The sequence below is a fragment of the Amblyraja radiata genome, chromosome 23, assembly GCF_010909765.2.
Source record: "Amblyraja radiata isolate CabotCenter1 chromosome 23, sAmbRad1.1.pri, whole genome shotgun sequence".
Taxonomy (NCBI): domain Eukaryota; kingdom Metazoa; phylum Chordata; class Chondrichthyes; order Rajiformes; family Rajidae; genus Amblyraja; species Amblyraja radiata.
This window is the reverse complement of record NC_045978.1, coordinates 31,531,290-31,555,250: the sequence shown is the minus strand read 5'-3', so window position 1 is coordinate 31,555,250 and position 23,961 is coordinate 31,531,290. Positions and strand designations below refer to the sequence as shown.

General features: G+C 40.8%; 1 protein-coding gene across 10 annotated transcripts in view; it reads left to right on the top strand.

The window, feature by feature from the left end:
• Positions 1-23,961, top strand: part of pcif1 (phosphorylated CTD interacting factor 1) — a 106,106-nt gene that overhangs the window by 15,857 nt on the left and 66,288 nt on the right. For all 10 annotated transcript variants that reach the window (XR_004415479.1, XR_004415480.1, XM_033041964.1 and 7 more), the window contains one exon: positions 3,332-3,456. Coding sequence is in view for 8 of the 10 variants with exons in the window: in XM_033041964.1 (XP_032897855.1) it covers positions 3,332-3,456 (125 nt within the window). In the remaining 2 variants the exon portion in view is untranslated. The remainder of the gene's footprint in view (positions 1-3,331; positions 3,457-23,961) is intronic.

The following is a 23,961-nucleotide window of genomic DNA, read 5'->3' as shown; positions in this document are numbered from 1 at the left end:
GCTATGAGGATGCAGGGTGGCTTAGACAGGTTGGGTAAGTGGGCGATGCATGGCAGTTGCAGTTTAATGTGGATAAATGTGAGGTGATCCACTTTGGTGGCAAAAACAGAAAGGAAGATTATTATCTAAATGGTGTCAAGTTGGGAAAAGGGGAAGTACAACGAGATCTGGGGGTCCTTGTTCATCACTGACTGAAAGTAAGCATGTAGGAACAGCAGGCAGTAAAGAAAGCTAATGGCATGTTGGCCTTTATAACAAGAGGAGTTGAGTATAGAGGTCCTTCTGCAGTTGTACAGTGCCCTAGTGAGACCAAACCTGGAGTATTGTGTTCAGGACATTCTTGTTATTTTGGGAGTGCAGCGTAGGTTCACGAGGTTAATTCCCGGGATGGCGGGACAGTCATATGTCGATAGAATGGAGCGGCTGGGCTTGTATACCTTGGAATTTAGAAGGATGAGAGCAGATCTTATTGAAACACATAAGACTATTAATGGATTGGACACACTAGAGGCAGGAAACATGTTCCTGATGTTGGGGGAATCCAGAACCAGGGGTCACAGTTTAAGAATTGGGGGTAGGCCATTTAGAACGGAGATGAGGAAAAACTTTTTCACCCAGAGAATTGTGAATCTGGAATTCTCTGCTTCAGAAGGCAGTGGAGGCCAATTCTCTGGATGCTTTCAAGAGAGAGTTAGATAGAGCTCTTAAAGATAGCCGAGTCAGGGGATATGGTGAGAAGGCAGGAATGTGGATGATCATCCATTATCATATTGAATGGCAGTGTTGGCACGTAGGGCCGAATGGCCTACTCCTGCACCTATTGTCTATTGAAACAGTTTCTGTATGTTTGATTTTTTTTTAAATGCTTTTATATGTTGGCCTATACTCCCAAATCAACCAGGGCCCTCGCTTAACTTTTTTTACCTGTTGCCAACTTTTTAGGTTGCCAAATGACAGTTTAGGTGGTCATTTAAGATGGCTTGCATGACGCGTGCGATAATTGGACAGTGTAGGATTGATGGGGAGTGGCAGGAGAATCAATGCGAGGGATAGGGAGATCAGTGCAGGATGAATAGATGGGGGGGGGGGGGGGGGAGGGGATGAGGAGGGGAGCACAGGGGATGTCAGTGAGAACTGAATAGAGGCAGGAATGGGGATCAGTGCGGGATGGAGAGGAGGGGTCTCAGGATAAGGGGAGTGGAGGGGGGTGTACAAGAGAGAGAGGAATGGGCAGAGGAGGTGGGAAGGAAGGTCAGCGCTCCTCGGACAACATCGGCATCATCGCTCAAATCGCTATCAAAATATGGAGGGGGCTGGGGGACAGAATAGCTTGCCGGCTGCTCGCGCATGCGCACACACACACGCGAGGCTTCTGAAGGCCCTGTGAACGGTAATTTCAGCTCAATCCAGCACTAAATGCAGCTCAACTCTGCCTGTCTCGCCTACAGCCTTGTCTCAATCCAGACAGGGACAGGCAGAGTTGAGCAGCGCTGCTTCTCTGCGCTGGCTGTGAGCCTGGGGCACCGCTCCCGTCTGACACCTGACGTCTCTGGCAACCCCCGGGGGGGGGGGGGGGGGGGGGGGGGCTCTCAGGTGGGGACGGGGATGGTCCAGTGGCGGTTCGGCAGCGATTGCAGAGCCGGAGACCGGGATCGGTCCTGGCTGCGGTGCAGGTCTGCCAAGAGTGTTTTGGCATGTCTCCCTCCTCCAATCACCGCGCTGTATCCTTAACCACCCTCCCCCTACTTCCGCCTCTGACCGACACCTCCCTCCAAGGGTTTGTTTTGAAAGCGCCGTTGGCGGAGTGGCAGCAGCGGCCGCTAACAGCAAAGATCCTATAGCGTTATCTGGCGGGGTGCGGGAGGAGGAGGAGATGGAGCCGCCGCTGCTGCTGCTGTGCGGGGCCCGTCACGCCACACTTAGCATCTTTCCCACGGTATATCTTCGGTATAAACCAAGTTGCCAAGCCGGGCAAAATGACTCGCCGTTTAGGTTGCCCGGCGGCACTTTGAGTGGTCAGTGGCACCCGGGCAAACGCTAATTTCGAGCCCTGTCAATCTTTGTTATAAAGCAGGTTCAACCTTACACAAGTATTTATTGTGTCCAACCTCATGTAATTCTCCCTATGAAATAAAATCTGAATAAGATGGAAGTGAACTTTCTACAGTTTATCAGTTTGCAGACATTACATGAGTATGCAATTGTTTACTGGTGATTAACACAAAGTGAGCTTTTAGTGTTAAACATTATTCTGCTATATAGGATCTCCTGTACTAAAGGCTCCAGTTGGATGATCTCAGTTTCGTTTTGTGTCTCTGGACTGGGAAGAATGAAAAGGACAAGACATTCCATTGCCTGTGAATGGATGTCAGCTTTCAGAGCTTTGTACCAGTTACTGCCAGAGTTGGCTTTGATTTAGTTCTCCGACAGCTAACATGCAATGTCCAGTGGGGTAGGGTGGTTGGGTGGAAGAATGGGTTGGAGGATGCATGTCAGAAATACCGCACTTCATTTTCCTTGCAGAGAATTGAGACTTTAATTTCACAGCAACTAGGACATAGGAGCAGGGAGGTTCTACTGCAGTTGTACACGGTCTTGGTGAGACCACAACTGGAGTGTTGCGTACAGTTTTGGTCTCCTAATCTGAGGAAAGACATTCTTGCCATAGAGGGAGTACAGAGAAGGTTCACCAGACTGATTCCTGGGATGTCGACTTTCATATGAAGAAAGACTGGATAGACTCGGCTTGTACTCGCTAGAATTTAGAAGATTGAGGGGGGATCTTATAGAAACTTACACAATTCTTAAGTGGTTGGACAGGCTAGATGCAGGAAGAATGTTCCCGATGTTGGGGAAGCCCAGAACAAGGGGTCACAGTTTAAGGATAAGGGGGAAATCTTTTAGGACCAAGATGAGGAAAACAATTTTCACACAGAGAGTGGTGAATCTCTGGAATTCTCTGCCACAGAAGGTAGTTGAGGCCAGTTCATTGGCTATATTTAAGAGGGAGTTAGATGTGGCCCTTGTGGCTAAAGGGATCAGGGGGTATGGAGAGAAGGCAGGTATAGGATACTGAGTTGGATGATCAGACATGATCATATTGAATGGCGGTGCAGGCTCGAAGGGCCGAATGGCCTACTCCTGCACCTATTTTCTATGTTTCTATCATAAAGCTGTATACAGTTATTCTTAAATTCGCCTAATAAAGCAACGATGCCTGGACCTTTTTTCCCCCCCAATGCCTGGCTAAAAGTAAATTTCACATGTCATTGACAGGATAAGTAATTCTATGGTTTTGGATTTATTTAAATGTTGATTGTATTGTTTTCAGATGAGCTGGTGCAGGCAGGATGGTCGAAGTGTTGGAGTAGGAGAGAAAATAGGCCATATTACTTCAACAAGTTCACCAACCAGTCGCTCTGGGAGATGCCTGTATTTGGACAGCATGACATCATTGTAAGTAACCAGATTCTGCGTGTTGCAAGTTTTCAATCTTTCGGCCAAATCATCACTCTCCCTTTTAGGCTTAAGGCCCTTTAGTGGACAATGCTTATGCAAAGGGTATTGTTTGCAGGTGAGTTTGGAATCATACACGTTTGCCTGGGTACATCATATATTTTAAGTACCAGTAATAGATCAATCTCTCAGCACTTTATGAAACTAGAGTCTTGGTGTTTATTGTGTTTAATATTAGGTATAAAACTTGTGAATTTTTGGTGGTCAAGCTATTTTTCTAAAATTATGAAGTTGAAGATTTGTTCTGTGGTGATTCTTTCTGATCTTAATCCACCTTGTTTCAGGACTTTGTAAAGGAGCACAAGCAACGAATATTGGCTCTTGATTACTGATGAGACTGATAATGTGAAGCTCTATTGGTTTAGATTCCCTTTCTTTGGTTAGGGATTATCATTTAATTTTCTCCTGCATTTGCCAGATTTTTCTTATTTTGCAGATTTTGTAGTTTGGAAACTCACTTTTCTAATGTTCTGCGAGTAATAATTCTGTCACTAAATATTTAGGGATAGTGTAGAAAAATTGAGCTAAGGAAGAAGATTCGCCATTATGTTGAGTCATGGAGCAGACATTCGGCCCTTCGAGCCACTGGACTACTCTTTTGTGTTCTTCTGTTTTTTATTGACATTTCCTCTGTTTGACAATTCCAATCTTTCTCAGATTATAAAACCAGAATTACTTTTGTGTTGAGAATCTCTTTGAATCTCTTCACATCAGTCTGGGTCCATTTCACTTTTGCTTTTCTTATGTAATATCATAATTTCAAAGCCGTCAAAAAATAATTGATAGATAGAGACGTAATAAAAAGATGCTGGTTGATACCAAAGATAGACACAAAATGCTGGATTAACTCAGCGGGTTACTCCAGCATCTCTGGAGAAATATTGGAAGAAGTGTTCCTGAAACCAGAAACATCACTTTTCCATTTTTCCAGAGATGCCGCCTGACCAATTGGTTTACTCCAGCATTTAGTGTCTATGATAGGTAGAGGTAATTGGTTTAACTTGGCATCATGTTTGGTGCGGACATTGAGGCGAAAGGCCTGTTCCTCTGCTGTTCTATGTACTATGTTTGGCTAACAATGAAGAAGCATATTGTCAGCTACGATAGTAAGTCTCGTAAAATAGCTTTACAATAATACTAGTAATAGATTTCTGATTCACAACATTAGCTTTACAGCAAGTCTCTTTTATTCATACATCTTTATCACTGAAACACATTTTGCCAGTTGCTTGAGTGCGTCACTGGAATTGTGTCAGTTGGAGGAAGAAGAATTTAAAATATTTATTTTGTGAATAATGTTGAAGTAATAGCGGAAATTTTAGAAGAATGCTAAATCAAAATACTATCAACACATCTTCTGTCCCACCAGAGGCCCAAACACCCATGACCGCAACTACACGACCATCAAAGATGTCTACCGCTCCACCCCCCACCTGCATTTTGGAAAATCTGACCATCGGGCTGTGATCTACGCCCTGCTTACAAACAGAAACTGAATCGTGAGGATCCCGTACAGAGAGTTGTACAGTGTTGGTCTGAGGAATCAGACAAGCTCCTTCGTGACTGCTTTGAGTTGTTGGACCGGTCTTTATTCAAAGGCACAGGAGACAATCAAAATGAGCATAATATACCATCACAGATTTCATCAGTAAGTGTGTAGAGGGCTGCGTGCCAAAGACATCAAACAGAGCATTCCCCAACCAGAAACCATGAATGAACCATGAGATCCATGCCCTGGTGAAGGCCGATATCAACACCAGGTCGGAGATGATCAAGTGATCCCTGATGGCTTTGTGAAGATCATACCTCGATTTCCGAGGCCATCAGGGACGTCATTAGACAACTCAAGACCAAGCTAAAGTCCTAGACTGACCACGCAGACATCTGTCGATTGGGACAAAACATACATGCCATAATGGGCTACAGAATGAAAATGGGAATAATCACTGGCAATAATGCACCCCTCCCAGAAATTCAATGCCTTCTATGCACATTTTGAAAGAAGGCCAGTGGAATATCAGCATTTGTATCCACGGTCACCGTCGTAGATATCAGATTGGCTTTCCTGAGTAAAATGACTGGCCTAGACGGAGACCCTTGCATGCTCTCATAAACTGTGGACCATCTGGCAGGAGTATTCTTTAACCTCTCCAATCTGAGGGTCCCACCTGCTTTAAGAAGACCAATGTCAAGGAAAATCAAAGTAACATTCTTAATAACTAGAGTCTGGTGACTTTAACTTCCATCATCATGAAACGCTTCAAGAGACTGGTCATGGTGCACATCAACCCAAGCCTCCTAGACAGCCTTGATTCACTGAAATTCACCTACTGCCTCAACAGTTCCATGACAGATGTGGCCCTGAACTTATTACTGGAACATCTGGATAACAAGGACACTGATGTTAGACTCCTACCTATTGGCTAAAACTTTGCCTTCAATATCATATTTCCAAACAAATTTGTCTCCAAGCTCCTGGACTCAGCACCCACTTTCTGCAACTGTATTCTTGACTTCCTGCCCATAGACAGCAATCGGTAAGGACAGTCTTCCATGAAAATTCCCAACACTGGTACACTGCCAGGCTGTTCTCGGCCCCCTATGATGCTTCCTATATACTCATAACTATACGGCCAATTTTTGCTCAAACTCCATTTGCAGGTGTTTAGATGACATCATAGGAGACTGGACCTCAAACAATGACAAGACGGAGCTCAGGAAGGAGATACAAGTGCTTTGTAGCATGGTGTCAAGGCAACAACCACTCTCAATGACAGGAAAAGGAGTTTATCATCAACTTCAGAAAGCAGGGTGTATAAATGGTGCTGAAGGCATGATGTTGAGAGCTTTAAGGTCCTCGATGCAACATCACCAACAATTTGTATTGTCCACCACATTCAGCGCCACTACTTCCTCAGAAGACTAAAGAAATTTGGCATGTCTCCAATGACTCTTACCAATTGGTAAATATGCACCGTTAAAGACATCCGAATACATCACACCTCAGTATGACAACTGTTCTGCTGAAGAACACAAGAAATTGCAGAAAATTGTGAGCGCAACCCAATCCATCATGTAAACCAGCCTCCTCTCTTATTTACTCCTATATTTCACGCTCCTTTGATAGCACTGATCATTGGCTCCATTCATACTACGGTCATTCTCTCTTTACCTCTTTGCATTTGCTATGGTTTGCCCAGATTACATGAAAAACAATATTTTCATTGTATCTCGATACATGTGACGATAATAACCTAATACCAAGAGCTTATGGAAATGATAGATAGGCTGCATAAAAGGGCAACAAAATATGAATTGGAAATCCGTGTGGAGTAAATATGATAAAAGACAGCAGTAAAACTGGTTACACACCGAGCAACTGTCACACATGAAGCTCTCTTAGCCAATGTAAAAATAACAGGTTTCTTTATTGGCTAACTAGTGAAATTGAAGTAAATCTGAATTAGAAACAATATCACAAGCAAGGACAAAATATTACGTACTATATGCTGCTGTCACTTTAACAATATTGTTCAGTTGTGAGCCCTGGACTTTCGAAGATAGCTGAGTGATTTGAAATGCTGTACTTTTGGGTGGCACAGTGGCGCAGCGATAGAGTTACTGTCTTACAACATCAGAGATCCAGATTCATTCCTGACTAGGTGCTGTCTGTATGGAATTGGTATGTTCTCCCTGTGACCCGTAGGGTTTTCTCTGGGTGCTCCGGTTTCCTCCCAGATTCAGAAGATGTAAAGGTTTGTAAGTTAATTAGCTTCTGTAAGTTATCCCTAGTGTGTAGGATAGAACTAATGTGCGGGTGAACACTTGTTGGAGCGGACTCGGTGGGCTGAAGGGCCTGTTTCCATGCTGTATCTAAACTAAACTAAATACTTCAGAAGACTCATGTGTACCTTAGCAATGGAAAAGCAAAGCATAAATCCAGAATAGATCAAATCGGTTCTTGCACAAAATCAGAAAGCTGCAGTGGTTGGATGTGGAGAAGAAAGCCTCAGAAGCCTTACGAATACCATCCTAGAGTGTGCCGTGGACTGATGAGAAGAAGACCAAGAACAATTTATTTTAAGACTGACTGGACAAAGGTAGATAAAGGAAAGAATGGAGGAGAGTTGTTCTGCATCAAAGACACCCACATGACTGATGCAGCCTCATACTGACTTAATTTGATTAGGTTTAAGAAGGTTTTGTAGGTTGATTTGTTTTGATATGGCCAATAAAGCATGATAACTGTACCTTCAGTTTGTGTCAAAGTTGCTCTGTATTGTGTTCTGTATCTTTAACAAGGAAATCTTTGTGTACAATGGGGTGTTTATCCCCATCTGCGTTGAGGTACTTTATTGTAGTGATATCAAAATAGAATTGCGACATATGGGGAAACCTGAGACTCTGATTACTGTCCTTGTTGATAAATTTGGACTGGTTAATTTGCTTTGCTGTTGAAATAATGTGCATTTCCCAAGGCCACATTTCCTTGTAAACTAGTAGATGGGAATGGTTGCACCACAACGAAATACCATGAATAATAAAGTCAACGTCTTTTTTTCTAATTTAACTACATTATTAGTTTTCCCTCATGGCTCAGTTCATAATCTGGATGTTAGGCCATTATGATTTAACACCTTGGAGCTATTGCAGGATGACTTAACATTTCATTACTTTGGTGCTGCTTTCATTGGCAAATGACTTCTGTGAATTGTGAATGCTCCAGTTTGAAAATATATTGAAATAATTGTCTGCGCCATTAAAAAATACTATTTATTTCCCTGTCAGAGCCAGGTACAAAATGAAGGAAATGGTTAACCATTCTGATGCTGTGTTAGAATTTCTTATCAGTTAAATGTTACAGAAATTATTTGGATTCCAAGATTAAGTTTAGTAAAACAAACTGACATGCAGACAGAACAGATTGCTTTAGATGGGACGGCTGAACCTATCTAGGATTGTGAAGAAAACAATAGAATCAACTGAGATGGAGAAGTCTCATCAGTATATAGACTGTTTGACCACCATCTTGCCATTGTGGTTACTTGGTAAAGAAAAGGCAGATTTCTAAATGATTAATTGTGCTTGGGCTCTGTGTGGAGGTGCTGAATAGGTGATATATTTCAGCATTTTTTCTTGAATACCCACCATAGTCTGCTGGGGAGATCTAATTAATGTAGCGGAAATCCTTGTAAAGGATAATCTGATCAATACCAGGGCTGGTGAGCTCTATCCCTGCTCTGTCCAGGAGGAGAGAGGGTGATAGTAGAGGTCAAAGTCTTAGTAAATGGAAAGTGGCTCAGCAAGAACAGCGGTTTCTCAGAGGCATTTGTGTGGAAAGACTTAACATCGAGCAGAGACAGGAACTGGAAAAGTGCAGTGTAATCCTTTATAGGAGGGATAGTGAGAGAGGGTGACAGCCAACGGAGAAGCTGTTCATCTGCAAAAGCAGAGGATTCTCAGACCATCTTGGTGAGGGATGGAGGTGTAAAATAATTGTAAAATTATGCTAAAGATGTGCATTTCTTCCAATATAATATTTTTCATTTGGTGCTCATGATGTGGCCACCCCTATAGTGAAGAAACCAAATGAGAATTGGTGTCTGCAAAGTGGCACCCAGCATTCAGACTGCAGGAACGATTTCTGAGCTTGTCACTTGCCACTGTCACATTCCTACTATCTGCCTATGGCCTCCTACATTATTATAATAATGCACATTATTTCAATGGCTTGAGGAACAACAGTTCAACATCCATCTAGATACCTTGGAGTCTTCCTGACTTGATATTGAATTTTACATCTTCAGATAACTCGCCTTTTCTGTTTGTATCAGAACTGGCAATTCTGCTGTTGCTCATCGTTTCATGATAGCGGCTCAGGTTTTCTTTCTCTATTAGCACCACCTGACCTGGATATTTAATGCAGCTTTGCATTTTACAATGTTAATGTTCTTTGTGTTGTCAATCTGTCTCGCCTTTGTATTCCTTTTCCTTCATGTTCTTTTAATGTCCTCATCAACCTGTCAAACTGGATGGCTCCAAATACAGATTATCCAAACAGCAATCCTGGCGTTGCCTGATCATAAATACCTCCTTTGTCCTGTTCTATTTTCCCTCACCCACTTTGCCACTTAAAATCAACACATTTTCTCATTCCCAGTTCTGATGAAGGATCTGCTACCTGAAATGTTAACCCTGTTTCTTTTTCCATAGATACTTCCTGATTTGCTGAATGTTTCCAGCAATTTCTGTCTTTATTTCAGTTTCCTAGTACATGCAATATTTTGTTTCTCATGATTATAATGTATATTAAATGTAGATGGCTCTTCAGTGATAAACTTAATCTGGCTCTTTCAGTAGAAAACATCAGAGTATTTAGCAGTGGGTCTTAAACAGTTCAACAAAGTCAGAGAAAGCACAAGAAGAGGAGAAACTGCGTCAGCCTCATCGGTGGATGCTGAGTTATTACCAGTCTTCTTGTTGCATAAGCTTGACTGCTAATTATTTTAGGATTTTCTACCACCTGGGCTTGATTGTATAATTGACAAACTGAAATATTACTGTAATACTTGTGACTTTGTACTCTGCAATATGTGCGCACTGAATGGAGAGTGAAACCTTTACTAGCCCAGTGGTTTAGTCTCCATCTACTCACTGGTTTTTGGCTGTTTACTTTATCTGTTGAATGGTGTTTTTGTTCAGGTGGGATGCCATTAAATTATTTATTAACATTTCTCATGGCTGACTTTTAAAGTTAATTAATATATAAAATGAGACCTACATCAATTAATTCTTTAAAGAATTAGGGAGAATATAAGAGTTTGTCTTGGCATAATGTTCGGCACAGACATTGTGGCCCGAAGGGCCTGTTCTTGTGCTGTAATGTTTTAAAATACCGGCATATCTAGTAGATTTGTGTGTGCCTTTTATAGTTCTATTTGAAGAATAGAGTGAAGATGGTGAGAAGATCACGATAAACATTGAAATCGTTTAACTTAGAATTAATTGCTCTCAAAGAACTGTTAAGTCAATACTGTGTAATCCTAAACCGCAAAAATGACGTTCCTAAACTAGTACAAATATCATAATGCTATAATATCGTTCTCTGTGCTTTTTCTCCCTTTCTGTTGCATGGGAGCCCCAAGGTCCCCCACACCCTTTTTCAGACTTATTGTCACTGCAGAGGAAGTGTCACTATCACTTCATTAAAAAAAAAAATTTTGCACTGACGATATCTCAAACCTCATGAGCCTGCTCTGAGAACAGATATTTGGGTTGATGAGCACAAATAGTGAAGGCATGTTACACTGTTTAGTTTAGAGTTATGAAAGTTTCTCCACAAGTTGATAGTGGAACCGTGTACAAATCAAAGATTGAAGAGGGTGGGCAGTTGGAAAAAATGTAACTGCATTAGTGACAATGCATGACAGATATTTTTCCTTTGCACCATTTCTACGTGGCTCCGCTAGGGAAAAGGGCTTAATTAAATTGATTCTCTTTGATTGATAAGCAGTTGAAATACCACTAGGCACCACCATAATGCCCAAATAGTTAGAATGGCTCCTGACTTCTGAGCCACCCACAGGGAGCCATTCTTGGTGTCCAGTGGGCTATAATTGAAGCACACAAATAGTAGGTAGTGAATAATGCTTTGACATACACGTCAGCAGTCAAAGGGACACTGAATGGAACTAAATGATATGGTTAGAAAATGACTAGAAGCATTTGACAGTTATTTTAAATGCCAAGCCATTATGGCGAATAATACATGCATTAATCGACCTTTAATGTAAAACACCGCTAATTCTTTTACCTCTAACTTTAGATCTCTTGGGTTTTGAGTTAATGGATGAAAATGAGAAAGGAAGTAGGGTTTAAGAATGAGGGACCAGGGATGCAAGAGATTTTAAGTCTAAACAAAAAATGTTATTCTATGGAATGTGCTGCAGGAGTTAATGATTATGTAAATGGAGTAGGATACTGCTCATGTGGACGTAGACTGGATGAGACACATGACCTGTGCTGTGATTTCTCTGTTATTTTACAAGGAGGCTTTGAAGATGGGCCAAGAAGTGGAAATGAAAAGTGGCTTAGATGGTCCAGAGCACCAGGACAAAATGGTTGATGGCCCTGCAGCGCAAAAATGAAAAGACCATTGGAAGAAGTGTTAGGCCAGGGGGAGTGGATTAATATGGATTCTGTAAAGTTAGAAACAAACAAAACACGCATTATATGGTGCCATTCATAGTCTCTGAATATGTCAAAATAAACAATGAATAGGATTATTACAGTGCTTAAAGGGGCTATGTGGTCCATCTAACCCACAGACAGTATGAGAAAAGATCTACCAGACACTTAGCAGATGAAGGTCAATGCAAAGAAATGCAAAATATCTACCCTTTCTGGTGGAAACAAATCCGTCATTATGTTCAAATGATTGGATAGATACAAGAAGGGGAAAATAAAATGCATTATTTTGAGTAAGGAGGCAGGGAGTATGAAAGTCTGGTCTTTCCTTGCATGGTCTGTCTGAGTTTGATGGTCTGAATAGCACCTCTCAGCACTAATTATTCTATTTATTATTTATTTTGGAATATCCCTTGTAATCGCAAACTTATAAACTTTGTATCATTTGTTGATGTTGAAATGTGCCCTGTATCACTGAGTAAAAAGGCATTAAAACATCTCTGGAGAAGGAGTAGTTCTATTACTAATGCCCGTAGATGCTTACGTCACTGTGTACTTGAAAGCTGAAAACAACTGTCTCCGATGTCAAATTGACTGGCGTATAGTTTTTGGGTTTGTGGCATTTCTTTGACTTTTCAGGATCTTGGTTCCCTCGATAATCTGCAATATATCCCATTGGATCTGGTGATTTATCTACGATCAATATAGTTAAGCTATCTGGTGATTTTGTTTCATCAATTTTCAGCATGTTCAGTATTTCAACACTGGTATTCTCTTTTACAATGACTTCAGCTGCATGTCCTTGATAAAGACCAAGTAAAGTATACATTAGATACTTTTGCCATACTATCTCCACGTGTATCAATTTTTATCTCTAACTGACCCCACCTCTTGATATTTATTATTTCTAAGTCGACAGGGACATATTGATTGTTAGTTCTTCATGGCTAGAAGTCTCCTTTAATGTGTCCCACTCAAGAATCTTATTAAGACTCCAATTATCCTATTTGGCATGATTCTCTCATCTCAATTTTCCATCTCTTATTTGATGTAGGAGGCTCTTGCATTTCTTACCCTACCTATCCCACTAGGAATGCATTCACTTATAGAACAGCTAGTACACTGTTTTAAAGATGTTCTTGCATAAAATCATTGTCATATAGTCCAGCTGTAGATGAGTACTTACTGTCTTGTATGTAGGGTTGATGACTATGTAGTAAACAATATAAAGAAGCAAATAATGTTTGGAGGAAACCACTTAGCACACAGCCCATCAAGTACCTTTGCTGCACAAGATATCTCTTTGTCAGTAGCATAGTGAAGCTTACTATCTGCAGTCTACCGTTTCATTGAAACAGTTTATTTAGGTGACTTGCATAATACCATCTGCCCTATGTTCACTAATGTTGTGATTGTGTATAATCATAGATTTGTAATGGTACAGGAGGCTGATCAACCGATTGAATTTTCAGCGCTACCCTTTGAAGGTACTGATAAATTCTTTTCCCCCAGCTCTAATCAGTGAATTCCCCACCAAAACTAATATCTGCATAAGTTTTTCATCACATTTTCCATGTATCGTTTTGCCTCAATTTAAAATTTGGCCTTTATCCCTCAAACCATCCACTGCTGGAACCAGCTTGCCTCAGTTTTCCATGTCAAAATCTGGCACGATGTTCAATGCTTCCAGCAAATCTCCCCTCATTTGGTGCATGGCGAATTACCCCAGCTTCTCTGGTGTAACCATAAGGCTGTATTCATATCTCTGGAATCATTCTTGTATATCTTTTCTGTATATTGTGGAGAGTTAGGTGACCAGAATTGTACACAATATTCCAGCTATAGGTTAACTACTGCTTTTTTTGTGCAGGTTCATCACAACTTTTCCTGCTTTATACTTTGCTTCTAAATTTGAGAGACAGAATCTAACGTGTTTTACTAATCAGTGAGTTAGCATTCCACCTTGGAAGAATAGCTTCATAATAGGAACATCATCTCCAAATAATTCTGCATTATCTTCTGCATGCAAATGTATTGTCATTTCATAATCATTGCTACTTTATCACTTTTGGGGAAACTTTCACGTACAGTGCACATTCTCCCATCACTTGGACAAAATGTGTTTCAGGGGTGAAATAAACAATTATGTAACACCTTTTATAAATACTGCGTCTTATCTATAACATTCATTAAAGGTTGTACCTTCCTTGTGAAATCCTGTATTGGTGATTGCATCTTACTCAACATTCCCCACAAAAGAAAAACATTTTAATAAAGCTGCTTTATTTGGGAACTCCAATACACAGATACTGTAAGTTCCACTTGTATTATTTATTTCCTATAACATGATGTATCTAAATGTATAATGGAGTCATCTGCTGGGACTGCTTAATGCAATTTGGATGGAAATGAAGTATTGAGAACGGTCATTCTAGCTTTGTCCTGCAGGTGGTGATGCTGAACCACTGAAAGCCAACATCAGCCCCATTGTGATAATATCACCTCCAGACATACTACCCAAAGTACAACCGAGAGGATTTAAAACTAACGGACCGACATTTGCAGATAAAATATCGGCAAGGTTAATGGCTTTTTCCATACTTGTTGGTAAATAGTATTGCAACTTCAGGCAAGAAGCAAGTGAAGAGTTAACTTTGAATATCCACAACTTATTCGGTTTGTGCAACTTTTCCCTCGTGGCAATGTCCTTGGCCTCTCCATTGCATCAATGAACTTGATTTTTTTTGCTCATTAATTACTTATTGAATTTGCTGCACCTCAAGCTTTATCATTGCAAGCTTATATCCTTTTAACAATTATGCCATTTAAATTATTGTTATCCTCCCTCTCCCAGAAATGTCGAAGGTTTTTGCTCATTAATAAGAGCCATGAATTTTTAAGCCAAATATTAATATTTATATATATAAAATTTTATTTTCCTTTCAGTTTTCTTAACCATTTCTCAATTTTGTTTGATGCATCCCCTGTATTTTTACTGTACCCAATTAGATTTTACAGTTGCACCTGAAATTCCTACTAAATTAAACCAAATCTGCATCTGCCCTTTACGGTTGATATAAACAAACCCATATTGCCATTTTGAAGACATCTAAGGCATTTATTTTAAATACTCTGGCTAACATCACCCTCTCATTAGCACAGAAACAGATTCTTTGGTTATTGCTGTTTGTGGAAGCATGTGTACAAATTGTCTGCAACATTTCCTACATTACAACAGTGAAAACCCTCTGGTTCCTCGTTGGTTATATAGCAGTTAGGAACAGAAATGGAAATAAGGTCAATAGGGGCAGTTAGATGTGCCTTCATTCAACCTGAAATCTATTCTGATTAAGAAATGCATTTCAGAATCCTTAAGAGATTTTTTCACATACATTAATTGATGTACTGCATCTACATGGGAAACATTTTCTGTTTTGCCTCATATACTTGTTTTAAAACTTGTTTCAATGTAAGCAGCTAGTTGGGATTGCATTATGTAAGCTAGTACAGATAGGTGAATGTTATACCTGTAACCAAACTTAACAGGCTGTAATTGGCACACCTCCTTTAACCTTGAATAAATCAGATCTTAAAAAGTTACTGCAATAAATTCCACACGCCAAAAAGATGGGAAAGTGTAATTATGTCCGCTTTCATATGGAGAATGGCAAAGCAGAATATTAGGCGGTTATGAGATCAGTGAATGCTGGTGTTCTGAAAGATTGGGATATCTCCAGACAGGAAACATCATCCAGGTGCAGCAAGTAAACAGGAAGCAAATGGAATGTTGGATGTATCATTAAGTGAGTGGAGTACAAGAGCAAGGAAATCTTGTTCTAACTTTACAGGGCTTTACAATACTCTGTGCAGAAGTAGTCTACTTCCCCTGGTGACAATGGAGAATTGACTAGATTGATACCTGGAATTTATTCAGGATGGAACTTATATTCTGTAGACTTAAAGGGACGAGAAGAGATTTTATTGAAACATGATTCTGAGAGGATTTAACAAGGAAGATGAGATGATGTCTCCCTGAGTGGAGAGGGAAAAGAATGTAATCTAAGAGAGTTGCAAAACTTTCGGTTTACAACATCAGAGCTGTGGATGCTGAGTTCGGAAGAGTCATAGGTAGTTTTGGATGATTGGTTACTCTGAATGGAGTTGATGCTGATAATCCGATCAGCCAAAGCAAGTTTGAGCCACGGTTCTTACATTCTTGTGAATTCTTCACTCACAAAGCTCATCTGTAATTGCTGAGTTACATGGGGGCAAAACTCACCTTGCCTTGCAGATGAAGCTGATTTAGCAGAGTTGGGTAAGCTATATGTGGTCAAACTCTTCGGCATAGTACTGTTTAAGACACAGGAATTTTTTTAATTGAGAAACTTGGATGAATAGAGAAATTCACTGCTGAAATCCAGATCCATGGTTTTCAAGAAGGATGACCTCATACTGTACACAGACCAAGTATGATCGTTGTAAGCTTATCCGGGATGCCAAGGGAGAATTACAGAACAAGCCAGAGGCTGCTTCCAGTCAAGCAGATGGCAGGCGAATGTGGCAGGCCTAAATACCATCATAAGCTACAAGCTGAAATCGGGGCTGATTTCTGTCAATATAAAGTGCCCTCCATAATGTTTGGGCCAAAGACCCATCATTTATTTATTTGCCTCTACTCCACAATTTGAGATTTGTAATAGGAAAAAATCACACATGGTTAAAGTGCACATTGTCAGATTTTAATAAAGGCTATTTTTACACATTTTGGTTTCACTATGTAGAAATTACAGCAGGGCACCATAATGTTTGGGACACATGGCTTCATAGGTGTTTGTAATTGCCTCCTTAATGCAGGTATAAGAGAGCTCTCAGCACCTAGTCCTTCCTCCAGTTTTTCCATGTTCTTTGGAACATTTTATTGCTGTTTATCAACATGAGGACCAAAGTTGTGCCAATGAAAGTCAAAGAAGCCATTATGAGACTGAGAAGCAAGAATAAAACTGTTAGAGACATCAGCCAAACCTTAGGCTTATCAAAATCAACTAATTGGAACACCATTAAGAAGAAAGAGCACTGGTGAGCTTATTAATCGCAAAGGGACTGGCAGGCCAAGGAAGACCTCCACAGCTGATGACAGAAGAACTCTATAATAAAGAAAAATCCCCAAACACCTGTCTGACAGATCAGATACACTCTTCAGGAGTCGTGTGGATTTGTCAATGACCACTGTCCGCAGAAGACAACAGAAATACAGAGGCTACACTGCAAGATGCAAATCACTGGTTAGCCGCAAAAATAGGATGGCCAGGTTACAGTTTGCCAAGAAGTACTTAAAAGAGCAACAACAGTTCTGGAAAAAGGTCTTGTGGACAGATGAGACAAAGATTAACATATCAGAGTGATGGCAAGAGCAAAGTATGGAGGAGAGAAGGAAGTGCCCAAGATCCAAAGCACACCACCTCACCTGTGAAACATGGTGGTGGGGGTGTTATGGCTTGGGCATGTATGGCTGCTGAAGGTACTGGCTCACTTATTTTTATTGATGATACAACTGCTGATGGTAGTAGCATAATGAATTCTGAAGTGTATAGACACATCCTATCTGCTCAAGTTTAAACAAATGCCTCAAAACTCATTGGCCGGCGGTTCATTCTACAGCAAGCCAATGATCCCAAACATACTGCTAAAGCAACAAAGGAGTTTTTCAAAGCTAACAAATCGTCAATTCTTGAATGGCCAAGTCAATCACCCGATCTGAATCAATTGAGCATGCCTTTTATATGCTGAAGAGAAAATTGAAGGGGACTAGCCCCCAAAACAAGCATAAGCTAAAGATGGCTGCAATACAGGCCTGGCAGAGCATCACCAGAGAAGACACCCAGCAACGGGTGATGTGCGTGAATCACAGACTTCAAGCAGTCATTGCGTGCAAAGGATATGCAACAAAATACTAAACATGCCTACTTTCATTTACATGATATTGCTGTGTCCCAAACATTATGGTTCCCTGAAATGGGGGGACTATGTATAAGCACTGCTGTAATTTCTAGATGGTGAAACCAAAATGTATAAAAATGGCCTTTATTAAAATGTGACAATGCGCTCTTTAACCACGTGATTTTCCCTATTACAAATCTCAAATTGTGGAGTGCAGAGGCAAATAAATAAATGATGGGTCTTTGTCCCAAACATTATGGAGGCACTGTAATCTCTGGATGAGCTCAATGCCTTTTAAGCTTGTTTTGAAAAGGCAAATGAAGTTTCATCAAGGTATGTCCTCCATTCCCCACTAACTCTGTCTCATACATCTTGGTGGCAGATCTTCTTTCATGAGGGAAAACACTTGGAAAGCAGCTGGCCCGGATAGAGTACCTGGATGAATTGTGAAATCGTGTAGCAATCAACTGGCCACAGTTCTTTGTAAATACCATTAATCTCTCACTTCAACAGTTTTCTGTCCCTATCTGCTTCAAGATAACTCATAATTTCAAAACCCAATGAAAGTAAAGTAACTGGTCTCAATGTCGATCATAATGAAGAAGTGTGAACGACTGGTCATGGCCCATATCTGTGCCAGTCCCCTGGTCAATCAAGACCTCTTGCAATTTGCATATAGGATAAATAGATCCAAGGAGGAGTCAATTTCCCTTGAACTAAATTCAGCTCTGGATCACTGTGGTAATATAAACACCACTGTCATCCATTCGTTTGCTAGAACTCAATCTTCAACACCATAATACTGACTTAGCTCATTCCTAAACTTCTGGACCTTGGTCTTTGAATGCATTTCTGCAACTGGCTTCTGACAATTGGTCTCAACATTTCCTCCTCTCTGACCCTCAAAAACTGCTGTTCCTCAGAGTTGTAAGCTCAGTCCCCAGAGAATGTGTGGCTAAGTCGAGCGGCAGCTCGATCTAAAACAAAATTCATCAATGATATCACTGTTTTCGTGCTGGATCAACAAAAATGATGCGATGGAGTACAGGAAAGAAATTGGGAACTTTGTGCAATGGTGTCAGAACAACAACGCGCCCTTAACATCAGCAAGATGAAAGAGTTAGCTATTGACTTAATGTACCTCATGTACCGAGCTGCTGTAGAGATGGTTGACTGCGTCATGTTTCTAGACATCCATATCACCGGTGACCTAATCTGGTGTTCTGTAGAAGGGTTTCGGCCCGAAACGTTACCTATTTCCTTTGCTCCATAGATGCTGCTGCACCCGCTGAGTTTCTCCAGCATTTTTGTGTACCTTCACCGGTGACCTAATCTGGCCCTTTACACTGATGCTGTGATCAAGAAAGATTGACAGCATATTTACTTTCATAAGTGTGAGAAAATTCTGTGAACATGAGCATTCTCTCAAACTTCTACCATATTGGCTACAGAAAGTATTCTGACGTGATATTCCTGAGCTTCGTGTGGAATTTGCTCTGCTCATGACTGCCTGAACCTGCAGAGAGTGGTGAACACAGCCCAATCTATCACTGACTCATCATTTCTATCCAGTCCATCTTCACGGTGCACTACATGATGAAGGCTGGAAATATCATCAAGGCCCCTGGCCGCTCTCTTTTCTACCTTCAAACTTTGGGGAGAAGGCACTGGAGCCTGAAAGCATGAACATCCAGAATTTGGAACAAGCCCTTCCCCACTGCTATCAGACTCCTGAAACAATAGCCTCTTACTCAGCCCCTTCCTGGAGGTACCACCATGTATTCTGACTCTTATTCGGTCATTCCACTATTGCACAGTAGTATTTTATTTGCACTACTTCAGATTATACTAGTCTTTGCACCATTCTGCTGTTTAGTTGTGCATTTATAGTTTTATGCATCATTACTATGCAGTTATTCATAGTAAAGATCTTTATTCAAACAAGGAATTTCATTTTACTCTTATGTGTATGACAATAAACTAATGGGAATCTGAATATTGTCATCTTGAACAGGATGAAGTTTTTGACACATTCCTTAAAGTGAATGTTAGTCTAATGTTTCTTGTGCAATTTATTGCTTTAAATTAGTGTTCCTCTGAGTGGGGAAAACTGCTCTGGATTTTCTTTGTGGGTGTGTCTGAAACTGCTCAAAAATTGCATTCCGTATTGGAAGTGATCATGTTCTTGATGAGAGCAAAACTGCTGAAGACTTATTCTCTGATGTATATGATACTGCTCAACAAGTACATTTCGAGTCATAGAGTGATACAGTGTTGAAACAGGCCCTTCGGCCCAACTTGCCCTCACCGGACATTTCTTAATGTTGCTCCAGTTTCTTTGTGGAGAAGTTTCTAAACTAAGACTCCTTTGTGTAGGTGATGATTAGTCTGGGCCTTCAATTTTTAATGTGGACAATGCAGGTCTAGACTCATAATCAGTAGTGAGGGCGACTTTGGCTCAAGTTCTCATTCTTTCATGTGGGTAATGATGGTGTAGACCAACCTTTTTCATCCCGTTTACCCCTGGCAACTTTTAATAGCACATAACAATGTTATTTCACTTATTTATGAACAACTAATGATGAACAGATACCAGTATACCAGAACCAAACCTAGTCAGTCAATGAGAAAAAATATGTACAAATCCAGAATCAACAAATTTACCCTCTGGGTAGGCGAAATTTACCCCCTGGGGATAAATTTACCCCAGGTTGGGAACCCTTGGTCTAGACGTATATTCTGTAACTAGGGTGAAGTTGGTCTTGATTCACAGCCTGTGATGTGAATAATGATGTCTAAATTCACATTTAATATGTGAGCAATGTTTTACATTCACATCTCATGGTGTGGGTGATGCTGTTAAGACTTGGATCCTGTGATATAGGTCATTTTAGTCTTGGTTCAGATTCTAAAGCGTGGGTGATGTTGTTGTGTACATGCATTCCTTTTAATATGGATGATGCTGATCGAGCTTCACATTCTAGAGTGTGGTCGATATTCATCCAGAGTCGCATTCAGTTATGGAGGTGATATTGGACTCGACTTGCATCCTGTGATGTGGGTGATGTTGTTCTGGTTTCACATTCAACAATGTGGATGGATTTTAGTGGTAAGTGAAAAGTCTTTTGAATGGTGGAGCGAGGATTGCATGTAGAAAAATTGCCGTTTGGGCTGAAATGGAGATTATGTATTGGTTTTTGGAATGTGGTTGTGAGGTGTGGGTCTGGGCAATAAGGAGTAAACATTAAAACTTTACTGTTGAAAATCAATGTTTCAAACTGGTTTGGCTATCCAGAGATATCAGGAGAAGGCAATGTATTGAGTATTTAAATATGTTGAGCAATCTGGTCATCACAAAACTTTACTTCATATTGCAGAAATCAGTAAGTCTTATTTTCCATTTTTTTGTGGCACTCTAACATTGTCCTATTGTTCTGCCATTATTTGTGTTGTCCTTATCAACCTAGTTTGCCAATCTCCCATGACAACAATTAGGTTATGGCATTTTGCTCCCTCAGACTTGGCCTGTAGCATGAGAGAATTTGTCCTTTGCTTCTTCATTATGTTCATCGTCAGAGTATGGCCCTGAATCAGGGTACTGTTACATCTTTAAAAGGATAGCAACATCCTCATTCATAATGCAGTATTATTTCTCCTGAGGCTTTTGTTAATCTTCCTGATCTCATCCATCACCCCTCACTAACATGCACAATATAATCTCTGTTGCAATCAAAACTAGCTTTCGTGTGCACCAGTCTGAAGAAGGGTTTCGGCCCGAAACGTCGCCTATTTCCTTCGCTCCATAGATGCTGCTGCACCCGCTGAGTTTCTCCAGCATTTTTGTGTACCTTCGTGTTTCATATATTGTCCGTTTGTACCAAAAAATAATGTTTTTTGGCCAGGTGATGAGCACTTCAGTTGTCATGCATGTGACTTTATTTTGGCTTTCGCCATTGCCAGTCATTAACTCTTTCAGACAGTAGTGGTTGATTTTTCCAGTTCTGTCTTTGAAACACACGTAGGGTTTAGGTTTATTATTGGCACGTGTATCGTGGTAAGGTGAAAAGCTGTGTTTTGCATGCTATCAAGTCAAATCAGATAATACTGTACATCAATGCAATTAAGGCAAACTCAAGTACAATAGGTAAAGCAAAGTAAAAGATACAGAGTGTAGAAAATAGTTCTCACCATTACAGCGGACCAGTTCCAGAGACAGCGTCCAACATCAGTAATAGAGTCGAGGTGAATCAGTACCCTAGCTTATGGAAGGACTGTTCAGAAGCCTAATAACAGAGGGGAAGAAGCTGTTCCTGAGTCTGGTCGTGCGAGCTTTCAAGCTTCTGTATCTTCTGCCTGGAGGGAGTGGAGAGAAGAAGGAATGTAGGACAGGTCTTTGATTATATTGTCTGCTTTTTTGAGGTAGCGTGAAGTGTAGATGAAGTCAGTGGTGGGAAGACATGTCTGTGTGATGGACTGGGCCACATCCACAACTCTGCAATTTCTTGTAGTTTTGGACAGAACTGTTCCCAAACCAAGCTGTGATGCAACTGACAGCATGCTTTCCATGGTGCATCTGTAGAAGTTTGTAAGAGTCATCGGAAACATGTGGAATTTCCTCAATCTCCTGAGAAAGTAGTGGCATTGGTGAGTGTCCTTAGCTGTCACTTAAATATGAATAGTCCATGACAGATCATTGATAATTACACCAAGGAACTTGAAGCTCTCAACCATTCTATCTTAGCATCATTGATGCTGTTTGGGGCATAAACTCCACCATAGTTCCTGAAGTTGATAATTAGCTCCTTCATCTTGTTTTTACCTTGAGGGAAAAGTTATTGCCCTGACACGGTTTTAAATTCTTTATTTGCTTCCTGAACTCTATCTCGTCATTGTTCGTGATTCGATCCATTACAGTGGTGTCATCTGCAAACATGTAGATGGAATTAGAGCTGAATTTGAGTGTATGGGGAGCATAGTGGGGTACTATGTGTATAGAGAGTATAGTGGAGGATTGAGAACACATTCTTGGGGGACTATTGAGAGAATTATTGTGGAAAATGTGTTATCTATCTTTACTGATTGTGGTCAGTGGGTCAGAAAGTTAAGGATCCAGTGGCAGTTAGAGTTGTTGATCCTTGGTGCAGGAGTTTGGAGATGAGTGTGGGTGGGATTATGGTGTTGAGGGTGGAGCTATAGTCAATAAATAGGAGTCTAATGTAGGCGTCCTTGTTGTCTAAATGTTGCGGAGATGATTTTAGGACCAGAGAGATGGCGTCTACTGTAAACCCGTTGCGATGGTAGGCAGACTGGATCATGGATGTGTGGGAGGCTGGTGATAATGAGCTCCATCACTATTCTCGAAGCACATTGTGATGGTGGACTTGTTTTTTAACAAAACATTACCAGTTCCCCAACATGGAGGATTGGGGCATCTGTCTGGTCGTTTCTCTAGACCAGTTGACATAGAGAAAAAGCCTTATGAAATGTCTTGAGCATGCAAGTGTCCCACCAAAGCAGTCCAGTCAAGTTTGCTGTCATATGAACAAGTACGGTGAGGTACAGGTACAATGAAAATCTTGTTTGCAGCAGCAACATAGACTCAGACAACATACAAATGTATATTGTACATAAATTCTATGTGACACTGAAAAGAAAAAGACTGCATTAGTGCAAAACACAATTAAAAACAAGTTTGTGGCAGTGCAAGAGGTGGCCCGTAGTGTTCCGTTGCTGGGATAGGACTAAGGTTGTGCAGGTCAGTTGCAATGCAGTAGCTGTTTCTGCACCTTGTGAAGTAGGACTAAAGATTCTATACCCCCTGCCTGACGACAGTACTGAGAAGAGGACATGGCTTTGGATGGCGGGTATTCTTAATGATAGATGTTACCTTCTTTAGGCAATGCCTCTGAAGGCATTTTGATGATGGAAGGGCAACAGGGGATGATGGGAGGGCACCAGGGGACACTCTTAGTTGAGAACAAAAGAGGAGAAAAATTCTGTTGAACCCTAAGGAATTTACTTACTTTCAAGACATGACTAGTAAGTTTGCAGATGACACTAAAGTAGGTGATATAGTTGTCAGTAAATTATCAAGACTTACAGCAGGAGGTTGATCAGCTGAGCAAGTGAACTGAGCAATGACTAATGGAGTTTAATTCAGCTAAATGTGAGGTATTACAGTTTGGAAAGTGAACCAGGATGGGATCATCACAGTGAAGGGTAGGGCCCAAGGGAATGTTGAAGAGCAAAATAATCTAAGAGCACAAGTACATAGTTTCCCAGAGTTGCATCACTGGTCGATAGGGTGGTGAAAATGGCTTT